The sequence below is a fragment of the Spermophilus citellus genome (genome assembly GCF_964194105.1).
Source record: "Spermophilus citellus genome assembly, chromosome: 14".
Classification (NCBI taxonomy): Eukaryota; Metazoa; Chordata; class Mammalia; order Rodentia; family Sciuridae; genus Spermophilus; species Spermophilus citellus.
Window position 1 is genome coordinate 96,147,769 of NC_138194.1, and position 17,933 is coordinate 96,165,701.

At 49.2% G+C, this 17,933-nt stretch overlaps 1 protein-coding gene across 1 annotated transcript in view; it reads right to left on the reverse strand.

Annotated features, from left to right (window-relative positions):
- The window catches only part of KCNQ3 (potassium voltage-gated channel subfamily Q member 3), a gene marked incomplete at its 3' end in the record, with an annotated part of 315,551 nt that extends 298,112 nt beyond the window's left edge, over nucleotides 1-17,439 (reverse strand). Inside the window, exon 1 of the mRNA XM_081266634.1 lies at nucleotides 16,557-17,439. Coding sequence (XP_081122760.1) covers nucleotides 16,557-16,942 — 386 coding nt within the window. The 5' untranslated portion in view covers nucleotides 16,943-17,439. The remainder of the gene's footprint in view (nucleotides 1-16,556) is intronic.
- Between the last annotated feature and the right edge of the window lie 494 nt (nucleotides 17,440-17,933).

Genomic DNA, 17,933 nt, shown 5'->3' on the forward strand with positions numbered 1-17,933 from the left:
AGAAAGCTGGACTAGCTTTGCAACCTGGTGGCTTGGGTTCAAATCTCAGATACGTCACTCAGTAACTGTGGGACACAGGGTACGTGTGTTCACCTGTCTGAGGCTGAGCTCCCACATCTACAATCGTTCTGAGGCTGGACATCTGCACCATTAACAAACCCACCAATTAACTGTTTTTTATTTTTAATTAAGCTTCAGTTTTAGGGCAATTGTTGATTTACAGAAATACTGCAGAGTTCCCACATAACCGACATCCAGTTTTCTCTATGATTAACATCTTACAAAAGTTTGGTATGTTGGTTATATGGTTATAATTAATAAATCAAAGCTGATGTGTACAATTAACTAAAGTTCATACTTTAGTCCAATTTCCTTAGTTCTGACCGAATACCCCTTCTTCCTCCTGGGATCCTACCCAGGTCACCATATTTCATTTAGTTGTCACATTTCTGTAGGCATCTCTGGCCTGTGACAGTTTCTCCATCTTTCCTTGTCTTGGATGATCTGGATGGTTTTGAAGAACACAGGGCAGGTATTTTGAAGCAAGCTCCTCTGTTGGAACTTGAATGATGCCTCTCCGTGATCAAACTGGAGTGTTGGGCTTCAGGGAAGAAACCATAGCAAAGTGCCGGATCGTCACATCACGTCAAGGACACCTAATCACTGTCGCTGCTGTCTTGGGCCAGCTGGTGAGAGGTGGTGTTTGTCAAGGTCCTCGCTAGTCATTCTTTTCTGCACTCTCTTTTCTATACCTCCTCTTTGGAAGGAAGTCACTACCTGCCATCCGGATTACGCTCTGCCTCCATAAGCGTAAGAAACCTGCATAAATTCCTTGGAATCCTTCACAGGAGATTGACTTTTCTCCCATTTATTCACTTCATCATTTATTCTTGTCAGCATGGGCTCAGGGGTATATATTTTATACAACTTGATATTTTTTTCTCAAATTGTTCCAGCTTTGGCCCTTGAGAGCCCTTCCACTTGGCTCCTATGTCCCCTTGGAACATTCTCTACTATGTGGGAGTCTTGAAAGTACTTCCTCATTTTCTAGGACCAAGAGAGACAGTAGGCTCCTCTTGTGTACTTCCTGCCCTGTCTTAGGATCAGCCTTTCCTTCAAGGATACCTGTTTCCTGCACAATGGGACAAGAAATGTTATTAGAAATCAAGATCTAGGTGAAGGTGTTCTAGTTGTTCCCAGGAGCTGGACCTTGGTTTCAGCTGACAGCACAAGGAAATGGATGTGTGTATCCCATGCCATGCAGACCCACATATTCATAAGGATTTTTATGCATAACCATCTGTATGTCTATTAAGCTTAACAAATGAGTTCATATGTATATCTCCAACTCTGATCCATCACTACATGGATAATCTAGAATCCCTCTTGCTTTTCTGTAAATGTTCACTTCAACAGTGAGATAGCTCACCCCCACCATACCTGTTTTTTGCTTAATCATTCAATTTTGGCAAGCACATATGATAGTCACAGAGCCTCTTACCCTTCCCCCCACCAAGGGAAACGACTTTATCCACATCAGTACAGTGCTTATGTGTGGTTCCTTTTTGCCTTTAGTCTTATAGACGCCACTTACTGCCAAGTTACTTGAGTAAGCACCCTTTTCCTCCATTACCTTCAATGAGGTTGTTCCAGACAGTCTCCTGTCACCATCTATATCACTTCCTGGGAACCTGAACCATGTGTCTTTTGGACATACAACATTATGAGATTTCTTCAACGCATTTCCTAACTGACCTTATTTTTTTTTTTAATTCACTAACATAACACTCACTCTTTGTGCTACATAGTTTTATGGATTTAGACAAATGCACTGAATCATATGTTCTTATGGTTTGGATCTAAGAATTTCTCCCAATGAGCTCATGTGTTAGGCAATGTAGCAATGTTCAGAGGTGAAAAGACTGCACTGTAAGAGCTGTGACAGCTTCAGTGGATTTGGTGGATTAATAATTTGAATGGATTACTGGTGGTAACTGTAGATGTGCCTGGAGGTCCCTGGAGATGTGGTCCCTTCCTCCTTCTCTCCCTTCCCCCCGCCCCTCTCTCTCTCTCTCTCTCTCTCTCTCTCTCTCTCTCTCTCTCTCTCTCTCTCTGGCTGCCATGAGCTGGGCAGCTCTCCTCCACCATACCCTTCTGTCCTAATGTTCTGCCTCACCTCCAGCACAGGGCAATGGAGTCAGCCAACCATAGACTGAACCTCTGAAATCAGGAGCCTCCTCTCAGTTGTTCTTCTCAGGTATTTTGGTCACAGCAGGAAAAAGCTGACTAATACATATATGTACCACCATTACAGCACCACACAGGACCATTTCACTACCCTAAAATATCACCTGTGCTTCCTCATCCAAGCCCTCCATCCATCCCCTGCACTCATTCACAATTCTGTTTCTACAGTTTTGCTTTTCCCACCAGGTCATATGATTGAAATCATACAGCATGTCTTCTTCTGGTCTGGGGTTTGTCAGTCTGAGGACAGCACAGGGACGTCAGGTTCATTCATGTCTTCCACAGCTCGATAGCTTGTTTCTTTTCATCATATGGACATACAGCAGTTTATCCATTCACCACTAAAGGAAATCCTGGCCACATCATTTTGGTGATTACAAATAGAGTTACTATAAACATTTGCATGAAGGTTTTGATGCAAATGCAAGACTTCCAATAGGTTGAGTAAATAATGAGGCACATGATTACTGCACATTATGGTAATACCATATTCAGCTTTGGAAGAAACTGACTTTCACAGGGCTCTGCTACTCCGTTCCCCCAGCAGGGAGTTAGAGTTCTGGATGCTCCGCGTCTTTGTCAACATTTGCCATTATCTTTGTTTTGGATTTTCACCACACCCATTCTAATCTCTCATTCTTGTTTTAATTTGTAATTCCCTAATGAAATGACATTGAGCATCACTTCATATGCCTAATTGCCATCTGCATGTATTCTTTGCAGAGACCTCTGTTCAGATATTTTGTTATATTTTTAATGAAGTTTTTTCTTGAGGAATTTTAAGAGTTCTTTGCATGTTTGATATAAATCCTAGATCAGATATGCGTTTTGCAATACTTCTTCCAGCCATTGACTTTCTTTTAATTTTCTTAACAGTGTCTTCTACGTATTAAATTTCACAAATGCTCTTTCTCATGGATGGGAAAAATGGAGGAGCCCCAAAACTGTGTTTAATAGCATCACTCGAATCCTGGCACAATCTTGTAAATTACTAAAACTCAGTGAACTGTACACTTTTAAATGGCAAATTTTGTGGCACATAATTTTATTTCCTTACAAAACAACTGGCAAAATAGAGAATCAGCGGCTGGCAACTGACAGCTGCACTGTGGAATGAGGGCCAGCCATGCCACACTGCTGCGGTCCAACAGCCACTTCCCAGCCTCCCGTCTGTAAAACCTGAGGCTGGGGGCACTTCAGAACCTCAGTGTCCCCACTGACCAAACAGGCCAGCTTTATACCCATGCTGTCACAGGTATAAAAGTGTTACAGGGTCTTTATTGAGTAACCTGGTTTCCTAGACAGAGCAATCAATAAAAATAGAAGGAATTATTTTATTATTATTATTATTATTATTACTGTTGTTAACATCTGAAAATTGAAGAATATTCTCTTAACTTCCCCCCAACACACACACATATAGAAGCTGTGCTCAATAAACATACACACCAAACTTTTGCATTCAGGGAAGACACAAAACATAACCACCTTTAACTCTTGTCAGATTTTTACTAAATGGAATACCTGTGGTTTGGAAGACTCACAATTTGGTCCACGACAGTCACATCTATGAAATGACCCAGAATAACCTAGTGGGATTCAAAAACCTACTCTGCGTGGCTTCCCTCAGCAAATTTCCTGGCAGTGTCTCCTGCGCTCCTCTGATGTGCCAGCTCTGAGCCTCTTCCTGCGAAGGGGCGGTGACAACACTGGGGAAATACATAAAATACAATGACGGGTAGGAAAGGAAAAGGATGAAATGACATAAAGCATTTGGAATGAGACTTGGAGTCTAAGAACGCATGAGGACAGGAACACTCAGACACAGAAGGAACCTGCAGTGGAGTCTCCAGTCCACGCTCCAGAGGAGCCTGACTCTGACACACAGTCGCCGCAGCCAGAGCAGAGACCCGGGAGCCTTCTCCAGCACACATCTCCCATAAGATGAAAACGGCAATCTGCTCAGGAATCCATGGGCTAGCGACTTGCCCAAGTGCAGCCCAAACTTTAGAGAGCCCTCTTCCCCTTCTCTGTGGGTAACAGTGTGTGCAGTGCGTTCAGAAGTCTAACATGACGGCAAGAACCCAATCCTGGGCCGTCTGGAGGGCACGTGGCCTGGGCAAGTGATTCCCTAGCCTCTCTGCTTCCCTAGAAAACTAGAAAACCCTAGAAAACCAGGGAGTTGAATCTTTTCTTTCCATACCGCCTTTTTTCTCTCAGTGTAAACTCCCTCCTTTCACCAAAATAGCACATCAGAACCTGCACATTCAGACAGCACTCCATCATGTTCAGAACCACGCAACATCAGGGTAGAAATCCCAATGTGGACTTCAATATTCCTATTGTTCACTGAAATCCTTCTGGTCTTACCAGAATTACAAAAGAATGAAGTACTGGCCATTTACCCAACACCTACCCTCAGCCCAAACCAGGCTCTGGACTGTAATGGTGCTGTTCAATTTTGTCCTCACTGTGTGGACAGGTGTGCGCCATGCTGCAGATGAGGAATCACAACTGGGCTGGTGAAGTGGTTGACTCAACGTTCCTGGGCTAAAACATGCTTCAGCCAGGACCAAAGCCAGCACTGAATCTACACCCACATTTGCTCCTGCCCCTGAAGCCACACAGTCCTGAGGGCTGGTGTCATGTCCATTTAGGTGACAGGCTGGGTGCCATGCGCTGCACCAGGCTCTGGACTGTGGGGAGCACAGGCCGGCATGTGGGAAACAGAGCGGAAAAGCAAGTCTCTAGCCTCTCCAGGCAGCTCAACCCAGCCCACCCTGCTCCAGGTGGGTGATGCCACTTCTCCTCCACAAGTCCAGCTCCTTTCCTTCAGTCAGGACAAATCAGACCTTTGATTCTAAGTGCCTGACACAGTCATGGTCCCACATGGAAGGAGGAGAGATCCAGCACTACACCCACGATGAAATCTATTTTTTTTTTTTTTTGGTACTGGGGATTAAACTCAGGGGCACTCGGCCACTGAGCCACTTCCCCAGCCCTATTTTGTATTTTATTTAGACACAGGGTGTCACTGAGTTACTCAGAACCCCATTAAATTGCTGAGGTTGGCTTTGAACTCCCAATCCTCCTGTCTCAGCCTCCTGAGCTGCTGGGATTACAGGTGTGCACCACTGCGCTGGGCAGTGAAATCTATTTCTTGCTGAAGGAAACCTTCCCTGTGTCAACAACTTCAGCTGACCTCCCTGCAGGCTCAGTGTCTGCAAACACTACTGCACGGCCATGCAGTCACCGACCTTCTCCACAGGACTCCTCAAGGACAGAACTGCTGTGCTCACCTCTAGATTCCCTACTGCTAGCAAGGCCTGCTTATCTACGAGGCCTGAAATCAGAGCCAGGTGGTCAGTCAGCATATCTTGAGTCTGGCCAGCAGATACCTGAGGGAGTGTACAGCAAAAGGATTTACAGAAACTACGGAGCAAACCAGCAGACAGCCTGGGTTTCCTGGTGCCCAGGCCACCCCACCTTAGGGGAATCATCTAGAATGCTTACCCAGAACTAAGGTGAAGGGCAGAAGTCACAGCATCACAGTTCGCAACCAGGGTGCTGCCATCTTCCCAAGAAAAGATGTGCAAGAACAACCAGACTATCTATTTCAATCTTGTTTTGAAATGCTAACGCTTCTCAAGTTATAAATTAGTAAGAGGCTTCGCTCATTGAATGTGTCGGAAAGCCATGCAGAGTGACAGTGGCAGCGGAGCTGGAGTTGCCAGGTTCATTTGAAAGGTCCCTCCAGTGTCTTCTGGTGAGAATTTGTGCTACGCAAACACCATAACCTCAGCAGGGACACCTTCTTACCCCAAAAGGTAGGGCAGGTGGTGGCCAGGTTTCGGGGTGCTGCTGAGAACTCTGCAACCCTGGCACCCAGCGAGAGCTTAGGAAGGGCAGCTGTCCTGGGGAAAGAGGCTTCGGATCCACAATTGGCAAATACTTTTAATTTGGATTTTTTTCCCCTGAATGATGATCCTAATTAATGAGGAACCACCAGGATGTGTTTTATCCCTGGACCTCCTCCAAGAACCGCCGTGGGACACAGTCATGCTTGTAACCTTGCGTCATGAGGCTTTCTTCACATAAGAACCAGGACGGCTGCTGTGGGTCCCCAGCCCTACTCAGAGCTCACTTGCAGCACCTGCCACAGGTTTCCTGCAGACACCTTTGGCACTTGTCCTGTGAGTTCTTCTGAGGGATTTCTCTGCCCCTGGGAGCACTGATGGACAGACAGAGCTCAAGGCTCAGACAAGCTGTTGGGCGCCTCACCGCAGGGTTCTGTAGGTTTCCGCAGGGTTCCACAGGCGCCCTGACCCTAAGCACCCCTCCCGGCTGCCTGTTTCACGATGCAGACTTTCAGCCTACTTCCTCCACTTTCCTCAATTTTACTTATTTCACCATTTTTCCCCCTTGGGACCACCTCCTAAATCACACCTTCTCAACAGGGCTTGTCCTGTCTCAGGTGGAGCAAGGTCAGCTCTCGGGAGAGGAGATGGGGTGGGAAAAGTCTAATTCTCTTTGCATCTCAAGCCCAGAAACACATGGTTCATAAAGGGACGCAGGGCACCTGTGGCATTTAAGGTTCACAGGCGGGGTGACTTGGGGAGAAGGTCTGCACAGATTCCCAGAAGGAGATAATGGAAACAAAACACAGGGGCCTGCACCGAGCTCTGCCTGGGGTGGGCTTCTGGGGGGCCTGAACTAAGGTGCAGGTCAGCACTGGGCCACTCCACTTTGGAACCCAGTCATCACCTCAGGGAACCCTTTCAAGACCTGGAAGCCAAGGGTACTAGGTCATTTTTCAGATGAGGAAACAGAGGCTCTTACTGTAAAGCAAATCAGTAGAGAACTCAAGGTGAGAACTTGGGTTTCCTGGTCTCAGGCCAGTGTTCCCTGGGCCCTCCGCCACACCTTAGGAGAATCATCTAGAATCACCTGAGGGCACCCAGCAATCACCCCAGAGATGTCAGGGACTGTTACTAATGAAAATAGTAACTTTGTAACCAGCAATGAGTGCCTAAAACTTAAAAGTTTTGAGTGCTCAGACTCAGTTGAACTCAGTGAAGACCAGAGACTACGGAAGAGGATTCTTGGTACAGGACTGAATTGGAGGAGGAAGAGAGAAAAGGGGATCTCAGCCCTAGGATTTCCTAGGAGCAGGAAGAGAAAGCCCCCTTGGCCAAAGGTCAAGTACCAAAGGAGCCAAGTACGATGCCTGAGCAGACTGCACTGCTCCTACTCTTTCTTCTGTTCATTCAAAAACAACCCAAAAAAGTGTGGCCCTGAGCAATAACCTTCTTGCCTGTAAAAGAAAATATTCTGAACGAATAGCCCTTTGGAGACAAAGTGAAAAATGTCTTCAAGTAAAATTGTACTTTGGATGGGATTTGATTGATCCTAAGACAGCTGCAAACCCAAAGGAATGTGGCCTTAGATAAGATTGATCCCTCGGGGCTGGGGATGTGGCTCAAGCGGTAGAGCGCTCGCCGCCTGGCATGCGTGTGGCCCAGATTCCATCCTCAGCACCACATATAAACAAATTGCGTCCGCCGAAAACTGAAAAATAAATATTAAAAAATTCTCTCTCTCTCCCTCTCCCCCTCCCTCTCTCTCTCTCTCTCTCTTTAAAAAATAAATAAAATGCTATTTGCAAAAAAAAAAAAAAAAAAGATTGATCCCTCATGCACAGCTGCTGCAGGACCACCAGGAGAGGCCAGCCTTGGAAGGAGACCTGGTCTATGTCCTTCCCTGGACAGCGGCATGACCTTAGGCCAATTTCCTGCTTTCTGCAGGCCCTTCCACCTCTGACAGCCTCTGTATTTTGCAATCCACCACTCAGTCCTTTCTCTATGCCAAGCCTATAAATTCCAAAGTAACTGTGCCTGATGAGTTTGATCAAACTTGCTGATTATGAAGGTCTGCGAGTTTTCTTGGACTAGCATCACCAGGGAGAAGCATCAGAACCAATATATGTGAGGCTCAACAAAACGGAAGCCGGATTTTAGGAAAGAGCAGGAGCAGGAGCAGAGAGATAAATAGCTTGATAGCACTAAGTGATTTTCCATTTAGGACAGATGGCCACACTGGATGAGCACATCCTCTTAGCTCAGTATTTTCAAGTCTTGTCAGATAAGATTTCGCCCCAGACCCCAGGAAGACATAAAGGCAGAAATGAACTTAACCCCCTGGGGCAAGCTGGCCAAGAACCTCGGGGACCAAAGGCCAAGCAGCTCAAAGACACCAGTTTCAGAGAGTCAGAGGTCAGAGGTGGTCAACTGCAGAAAGGCACTTGCTGGAACCATGATGGTCACTAAATCTATAAGGCAGGTGGCCATGACATGAATCAGCTGGCTGCTCAGGTGTGACATCATTAACTAAAAATGAAGACCTATTTATTATTAATACGCTGGTTATTTTAACACCCTGTTCTACTCTCTGAATTGAGATGATTTCACATGACTCTAGAATAAAGCAGGGGGAGACGGGGAGGAAAGGGGAAACCAGCCCTGATACCTTCCAAGGCAAAAGCCAGCCGGAGCCTGTGTAGGGGATGCCCCACCAGCCAGTGGCATTCAGACTTCCTTGTTATCCATAAATGACACGCAAAAAACAATCTCGTTCCCGAGTCAGAACGCCACTTGTTCTCTGAAGAAATCTGTTCAAACTCCTCTATTCCTTTTGTGGCAAGGTGAAAAGTCCCTCCCAACAAGTTCTACACCGTGCTTGGATCTGACCTGCATCCTGTGATGCAGGCACATGGGTTTGAATGTGTCCTCGATGAATCCTGGTGTTGAAACCAAATGGCCATGTGATGGCACTAAGAGGTGGGACCTGTAAGTGTTGCTCCTGGCATAATGGCGCCTCCCCTAGTGAAAAGAACCCTCTCTTTTACCTGAGAGGCTGCACGTGCTCCTCCTTTCACCTTCTTTCAAGAAGGCACAGCATTCCTCCCCTCGGGAACACACAGCCTACCTGGCGCCATCGTGGAAGCAGGGACCAGGACTTCACAAAGAAGGACCATGCCAGAACCTTGATCTTGAAATTCTCTGCCTCCAGAACAGTGAGAAATAAGTTTCTGTTCTTCATAAATTGCCCATCTGTGGTGTTTGGTAAGCAAGTACCAACAGACTGAGGTATATGACATCTGCAAGACCAGAGGTGGCCTGAAAGGGACATACTGACCTCTACTGTGTATCTCCAAACCTTCATTCTCAAAAGGTGATCACCTTGGAAAGTGGACCCCTGTAGACAAAGGTGCTTAAGTTACCTGGTTAATAGGCTCCTCATAAATATAAGTGATGGTGCACTCAGACCATGGCAAGTCCCTGCGTGGCAGAAGCAGAAGCCCAGCAGAGATGAGGCCCCAACATGGAGCCCACCTGGTCTTCTCAGCTTTAGGAGGATGCCCTCTGGGCATGGCCTCTCTGCAGCTTCAATGCTCTCTCACACCCTGTCTCATGGGATTCACCACAGGGCCCTTCACAGACTGTGGGTAAGTGAGTGTCCAAGTCACACAGCAAGCATGATGCTCCCAAAGGCTCGTCAGTCACTTCTAACACACCGGAGCTGCTTGGGCCACCCTGAACCAGGTCCCCAGAGCACTGGGCTGAAAGCATCTTCACTCAGGCCACACTTGAAGGCTGACTTTGAAGCAAGACTTCCCTTGCTTCTCTTGACCCTGTCTCAGTTGTTAAAAGATTAAACAGATCCTGATCACATCCTGCAAAACCTCAAGACCCAGACAAGAAAGAAGAAGAGGGCAGGACCTTGACTATCGGGAAAACCAGAAGATCATACTTGACTTATAAAACCCTGAAACATTTATGGAATTTTTAAAATGAGAGACTATAGGTGTAGCTCAGTGGTAGAGTGTTTGCCTGGAGTGCATAAGGCCCTGGGTCTGATCTCCAGCGTTGCAATCAATAAACAAGCAAATATGAAGTAGGGGTCTTTCAAATAATGCAAGTGATAATTTAGTGTTGAATTAAACTGAATTTAGCATTCAGTTCTCTGTGTAGAAGAAAACTACCCTTAATTGCCTAAAGAATAGATACCTTCATTTCTTCCCTTGCTGCTTAAAGCTCCCTTGAAGGAGTTTCCATTGATACAACACAGGAGGTGAATAAGGCCTTCTGCATTAGTCTCCTTTCCATCACTGTCACAAATACCTGATAAAATGAACTTACAAAAAAAAATAGGGGGGGGGGGGTATTTTGGCTCACAGTTTTGGAGGTCCCCATCCTGGATCAATTGGCCTTGTTGCTTTAAGCCTATGACCAGGCATCATGGAGGAACTGTGAGGTGGACAAAGGCTGGTATGGTATCGCATGGCCAGGGAGTGGAAAAGAGGGAAAGAGAGGAAGAGAGATCACGATTCTCCATGGTCCACTTCAAGGGCATGCCCTCAGTGACCTCAGACTTCCTGGCAGACCCCACCTCTTAAAAGTCCCACCATCTCCAACGGCTGCACTTCAGGGAACGGGGCTTCCACACATGAGCCTTTCCGACATTTACGATTCACACTACGGTGACTTCGTTCCCCTGGGTCCCTCCTTTGCCTTCTACTGTGGCTCCTGCCAGACTTTTTAAGCCTCGTTGTTTCAAGTCTCTCTCTAGAGAGAAGAGCACAGTTCACTCTCTCAGCAGCCAGGCTCAAGCCCTGCACGCCTTGGCCTGTGCAGCCTTGAACAGCAAGCAGGGCACACCAGGCTGCACCTCCAGGCCATGGGCTTGTGATTACCTGGGCAGCGTCCCAGGCTGAGAGGGGCTTGGTGACATGGCCCACATATAGGACCAAAAATCTAAAAGAAAGCCCATTCCCTCCGCTGACAGTTCTCAGCCTGGCTTCGTCCCGGACCCACCTGAGAACACCACCTGCAGTCATCGGTATTCATGAGTGTGCTTTGTGTGTTGGGTGTGTAAATGTCCGCTTTTAAAAAAAAAATGTATTTTAACCATTTTTAAATTTAGAGAGTGATAATCTATTCTCTTCACCTGGATTCACCATCATTAATATTTCTGTCACTTTTTAAAACATTTTATTTTAATTATTTAAATACTTCTGCTTCTTCCCCTGCTCCTCTGGGTGTGCACCTTCTACATACACATGCACACACATTTACAGTTTCCAAACCCTGTGAAAGTTGCCGACACCGAGACGCCTCACCATAACCACTACACCGTGCATCTCTTTGAAAAGTAGAACAAAAAGAGAATTTAAAAGAAGAACATCTACCTACATCACCACAATATGATTATCAAACTCAAGAAATTAAATTTTGATACAATGATGCTATCTAATGTGGAACAAATGTTCACATTTCTTAACAAATCCTAAAATAATGTCCTTTTTTTATTATTTTTCTGATCCAGGAGTGAATCAAGGATTGACTGTCCTGTCTCTTTAACTGAGACAGCTTCTCCTCTTCTTCTGCTGGTCAGCTGGCTGATGACACAGACCCTTTGGAAGAGAGCAGGTCAGATGTCTAGCTAGACACCCCCACCTTTTGCATTTGTCCATCATTGTTTGGGGCACTGCTGCAGGCATGTTTACATATCCACTGAACCGGGTTAAGGAGAGGGCAGGGTTAGTTCATCTCATTATACACAAGTTTGGTAACTTCAGTTCAAGTGGTGTTTGCCCCATGCCTGTCCCAAGGTCCCTTCTGCCTCGGTGGTTCCCACACATGGCAGAGTTGGAGAAGCCTTGCTGTCCAGAGCGGTCTGCAGAGCAGCGGCAGCTGTCTCTCCTGGGAACTTGTCAGCAATGCAGCTAGGAAGCCCCTGACCCAGGAGAGCCCAGCCCTCTCTGTTCCCTTCCACTGTGTGGCTGACATGGTGAAGGGACGCCATGCAGGGACGAGGACTCCTGCTGGGCTCCGACCTCCGCCACTTCAGCAGGCTCCAGGACCCTGGGAAACCACATACCTTCTCAGAAACCTCAGATTCCTTGTTGAAAAAGAAGCAGCCTCGGCCCCATCAGCCCTGGCCACCAGTGAGAGCCCATTTCACAGACAGTGAGCGAGCGTGGACATGTGGTCCGTCTCAGAATGGGGCTTCACTACTGCCTGGAGATCTGATGGCAGAGGGCTGGGATATCAGCCCCTCACCTGGCTGCTTCACCACTTCCGAGGGGCTTGAAAGTGTCCCCCAGGAGACAGCCAGGGGGAAGGCCAGAAGTTCACCAAATGAAGAGAAAAATAAAATGAGACTCGTACAAAGGGGACTGTGCATGGATGCAGGAAGATGGAAGATTAAATACGATTCAAAGGGAAAGTGAGACAGAGGAAGTATTTACTGAAAGCCTACAAAGACGTGCCTGGGTGCTCTACGTCCACCTTCTACCCTTGATTACCCTCTATTAAATCCCCATGCTGAGGCCATCAGCCAGGCCGTCTGGATTCCAGGACAGCTTCTTGTCCTGTGTCTCACCACCTAGTCTTACCTGCCAGCCCATCTCAGAAAACAATCAGTGGCTACGTCTTGTGATCATTTCCCTTGGTTTGTCAATAGGTGAGTACTCACTCGTGATCACACCCAGCTGGCTGCAAAGAGGTGGTCAGGGCAGCCGGGTGCCTGTGCAGAGCCTAGCCAGTGACAAGCCAAGATGCAGCCAGTGTCTCTCCATTAACCAGCTAGAAAGGGGCGGTCCCCAAATAGCCCCCAGGACCCACACAGTCTAGATGACTTTCAAGAGAACCCTATTCAGAATCAACCAATGAATGCCGAGTGCCTGGTGCTGTGCTAATGACACCGACATACAATTTTTCTTTAAAAACCTTTCTAGTAACCTCTCCCTAATGCTAGGCAGTGTTATCACCCCCAGCTTCTAGGTCATCCTAGCGAGGTTCCTGCAAGTCACAGAGATTGAAAGTCCAGATATGAGCTCCAAGCACAGGCATTTCCCTAACATCAGCATCTCTTTCAGCCGTAGATGGGAAAGCAGGACTGTGAGTGGCCTCACTGGTTAAAGCTCAGGCTCCCACAGCGCAAGACTCCCAAGGATTGCTCTCCTGATTAAAATCCTGTAATGCTGATTCTGGCTACTTGTTGCTGTTGTGATCATGGCAAAACTGTGCCGGCAAAGTCTTGATTAGCCAGGATCTTAAGAGAATTCCTCCATGCAGCCATGCAGCAAATGCTTACTTAGTACGTACCATGGGCTCCACTGCCTCCCGGGAATTGAGGATGCTAAAAAGAACAGCACAGCCCCCACTCTGCAGGCACTCCCAGCTCAGTGGGGCAGACAAGCAAACGCATCAATCCAATGTGTATTGTGCAAAAGTCTACAGCTATCGGGGGAAGCCAAGCCTAGCCCAGCCTGTGGAATCAGGGAAAGGCTTCCTGGAGGTGGTGGTGCTAGAGCTGCCAAGGTGAAGGCACATAGCCAGGGCATTTAAGGCAAAGAGAGCAGGGTGGGAGTCTGACTGACTTCCATGTTTTCTGTACTCTATTTTTGGGAAAGAAAAAAAAAAAAAAAACAATCTCCTCAAGTGAATCTAGTTCACTTAAAAAAAAAAAAAAGTATGTACTAGACTATGAGCCCATGTTCAGCCCAATTTCCTGGCCTCCTCCTGCCATTAGCCACAGCCCAGAACAGAACAATGGATGCTTCCAGTACAAATTCCAATGCCTTGCAAAATCCTATATCATCAATGAAAGGTTCAGTTATGTCCACTTGACTGGACTTTGTCTGAAGGTGGAGGAAAGATATAGGATGTACCACTTACCAAGCATGCCTCAACAGCAGGGAATCAAAGGCGACCCTACCTGAGTTTTCTTGTAAAACCCACAATTTAGCAGAATCCACAATTCCAGCAACCACCCATCATATCCCATGCCACCCCCCACGTCCCCACCATGTGGTTCCCTGGCTTCTCACCAGTCCTCCTTTGATTAGGAACTCCCATTTCCCACCATTTGCATCTTGGTGCTAAGAAGAGGAGGCAGAGCATGGCTAAGGTCCCCATGTTAACAGTAACATCTAGCAAAATACCCCAAGTCTCCCCACTGTTTGCAGATGGTCAGAACTAGAATGGGGGCCAGCCAGAGCTGACTCACTGCATTCCAGCGAGAGCTCCAGGAACATGAGCTGTGTGATCTTAGGTGATTTTATCTCTTGAAGTTTTCCTGTCTCCATCTATAAGATGGAAATGATAATTACTACCTCATAGAATTATGTGAGCATAAGGGAAAATAAGTGCATTTTCCTAAATGAATGTGCTGGGCTAAGCATGGTCTTAAATCTTAAATCTTGAGTCCTCTCTGGGAAACTTGAGATTGGGCACTTTTAAATGTGCATCTTGAAACACTAATTCTAAGGGAGGATAAGATTGAGGCTGTAACACTAACTGGCCTTAGCCATCCTTTCTGAAGACTGAGCCAGATATGGTCAGGGGACCCTGGCTACAAAAGGTGGGAAAAGAAAGATGGAGACCAGAAGCTTCGATGGGACCCCAAGATTGGAAGCTAGCCAATATGTACTGCACACTATGTGTAGAAGGATGAGGGGATCTGCTATACTTGTGTGTACTCTAATAATTTGTTTTTCTTTTTTACACTATCACACATTTCAGCATTTGCTTCACTTAAATTTAGCTAAAATGTTCCAGAGACAGGTGAATGCATTTTTTAATCCTTTTTTTACCACCTAAAATGAGCAAATGAAAGAGCAATAATTGCTGAGCCTCTCTCCTGCCAGACTGCTACAAACACCTGCAAATACATGTACACAGACATCAAAAGCTTGACTTCTCCAAACCCACAGGATCCCCCACTCTCTCTCCACTGGTTCCTCAGTTTCCAGGGAGGCACCCACCCTGGCTTTGATAACCTCTCTGCAGAAACCTGTTGCTAGGTCTGAGGTCCTGTGTGGATGCCCCACCTGGTGGTCAAATCAGGAAAAGCACTGCAACTAAAGAATATTGACAGAGTAACTAACTCCAACCTTCCCCGAGCCCACACCCTGTAAGGCATGGGTCAACTGAAAGAGACCAGAGAGGAAAGTCCACTGTTTAAGGCACAAGGGGGTGATGGTGTCAAGGTCATGGCCAATTAGCTGCCAAACCCTGGTTGCCATACAGCTTCCTAAAAAGCTAAGCTAAGTCCATACAGCTTCCTAAAAAGCTCAGTTCATAGCTAGAAATGCCCTGGCAGCCCTGGAGAGCGCGCTGCCAGTCAGGATTGCCAGTCCTAGATGAAGAACCTCCAATGTCAACCTCTCCCCCTCCCCAAATACAGGCGGATTTTCCATGCTAAGTGCCTGGTGAAGAGGGTTCCATCTTCCTTCTGTCCATGTATTCGCATTTACCTCCTGACAGGAAGGGAAATTCTTTCCAGGGGGAGAGAGAGAGAGAGAGAGAGAGAGAGAGAGAGACAGACAGAGAGAGAGAGTGTGTGTGTGTTTTGGGGGAGCCAAAACCTCCTGACCAGATCTCGGACAACCCCAGTGTCTGGGGACACCCAAAGCAGGAGAGGGGGCAGCAGTTGAGGCTTAGGGGATATCAGAATCCAAATCATGGAGATGTTCCAGCCAAAATAATCCCCAGCCCCAACCCCCTCCATTATGCCACAACACCTGCCCATACACACACACACACACACACACACACACACACACACCCCTCATATTTCCATAAAAGAAACCGAAAGACATGCATTTGGTCCAGTCCAAGTTCCAAAGAGAGCAACACCAGGTTATTTCCTATACCAGAATGGATCCCTAAGAAGGGCAGCACACACATCCAACACACACTTGTGTGCAATACATGCACACACGCGTATATATACGCGCACACACATACAAACACACACACACCACTGTGGGCAGTGTGCACCACTCCCATCCTCAACTCCAGGACCTGTCGTCTAAACTCTGGCGTTCCTAAAAAGAGGGATCCACCCCAAGCAGGAACAGAGCTAATGGGAGGACTGATTTTACCCTGTTCAACCCCTGGTTAATTAGGGGGGGAAAAAGCACATAATTCCTTTAAGCTTCCATACCAACAGCACAGAAGGTGCTATGCATTGGGCATTGGCGCACACACACGCCAGTCCTCTATCTCCAAATTGGCTGGGGAACCACGCTTGGTTCCTCGGAGCCCTGGTGTCCAACACCAGGAAAGCGGCTCACAGACACACAGACAGGCACAACAAACACGCACCCAGGGCAGGCAGGCCCTCATTCAGCGGGACAGCACCTCTAGGTGTTAAAGCCCCAGAGACTTCCTCAGTTCCAGGCCCACCCGAACCCCAACATGCGCCGCCGCCGAGGGGCGCCCGAGCGGCCGGGTACTCACACCAGCGCGTGGTAGAGCAGCGCCCAGCCCCGCGGTCTCTCGAGGGCGTCGTAGATCAAAGTTTGGATGCGCCGGTACTTGGCGTTGTTCCTCTTGACCGGGCGGCTCAGCGGGGTCTTGGCCAGGAGCCCGATGCCCTGCGGGGTCCTCCGCAGCCCCTCGTCGCGGCCACCGCCCTCTAGTAGCAGGGTCCCGTCTTTGTCAGCTCCGGCTCCAAGCGCCAAGGTGACTTGCTCCACGTCTCCGGGCACCAGCCCCACTTTCCGCTCCTCGTCGCCGGCCGCCGCCGCGTCCCCTCCGGCTGGGTTAGCGGCCCCGCCGCCTCCGCCGCCCCCGTCGCCGCCGCCGCCAGCCGCCCCCGCCGCCCTGCGCGCCTTGAGCCCCATCTGCCTCGCCCCCGCCGGCCGCTTCGCCTTCTCCGCTGCTGCTTGGGGAAGAAGGGGCGCTCGGGTTGCGTGGACCAGGCGGCGGCGGCAGCTGCAAGCCCAGGAACTCCAATGCCATGATCCGCGCGCCCCTCCCCAACCACCCCCCCAAAAGCAGGCAAAGGGAGGCCCCCCGGGGGGCACGGGAGGCCGGGTGGGGGGTCAGAAGGTCACATCCCGAGCGGGTCAGTAGCGGGACCCCAAGGGGCGCGGGCCGGGTGCTGCGGGGAGCCGGCGAAGGCGCGCGATGCGGTCGCGGAGGCGCTAGGGCGCGCGGCAGCGGGAGCCTGGCACCGGCGCTCCGGGGCGGCGGCGGCGGCGGCGGCACCCGAGCCGGCGAGCCCGAGACAGCATCGCAGTTTATTTACAAGCCCGGTGCCAGCCGCCCGCCCTCCCGCCCGCCTGCCACACGCGCCGCCGCCACCGCCTCCTCCCTCCTCCGCGCTCCCACCCGCGCCCCTCCCCGCCTGCTCCAGCCCAGCCCCGCAGCAGCAGCAGCAGCAGCGGCAGAGAGCGCGCCGCGGGCCAAGCGCACGCCGCCGGCCTCCTTCCCTGCCTCGCTCCCGCCTCCCTCCCTCGCCGGGGTGGGGCCCCATTGTCCCGCCCCGTCGCGGCAGGAGCCCCGGCGACGCCCCGCCCTCGCCACCGCCCCCCACCACTGAGCGCCTTGGGGACCCGGGATCTCCTGGGCCCTTGCTCTGGATGATGACAGGCCGTGCGCTCTGCGGCCGCGGCGCCCGGCTCCTTGCGCTCCCGTGGGCGTTGGGGCTTCCCCCGGGCAGGGCGTGTAGAGAGAAAAGGGGAAAAAGAGCAGGAACTGGGAAGGGGTCTCCCTCTCTGCGTTTGCCTGGAGGCTGTAGCTTTACGTTTACTCCCACCTTCCACTCTTTCTTCTTATCTTTGGAGGTAAAATTCAAGTTGCTGAGTTGGCCAAGGCCTAGAGCACAAGTGT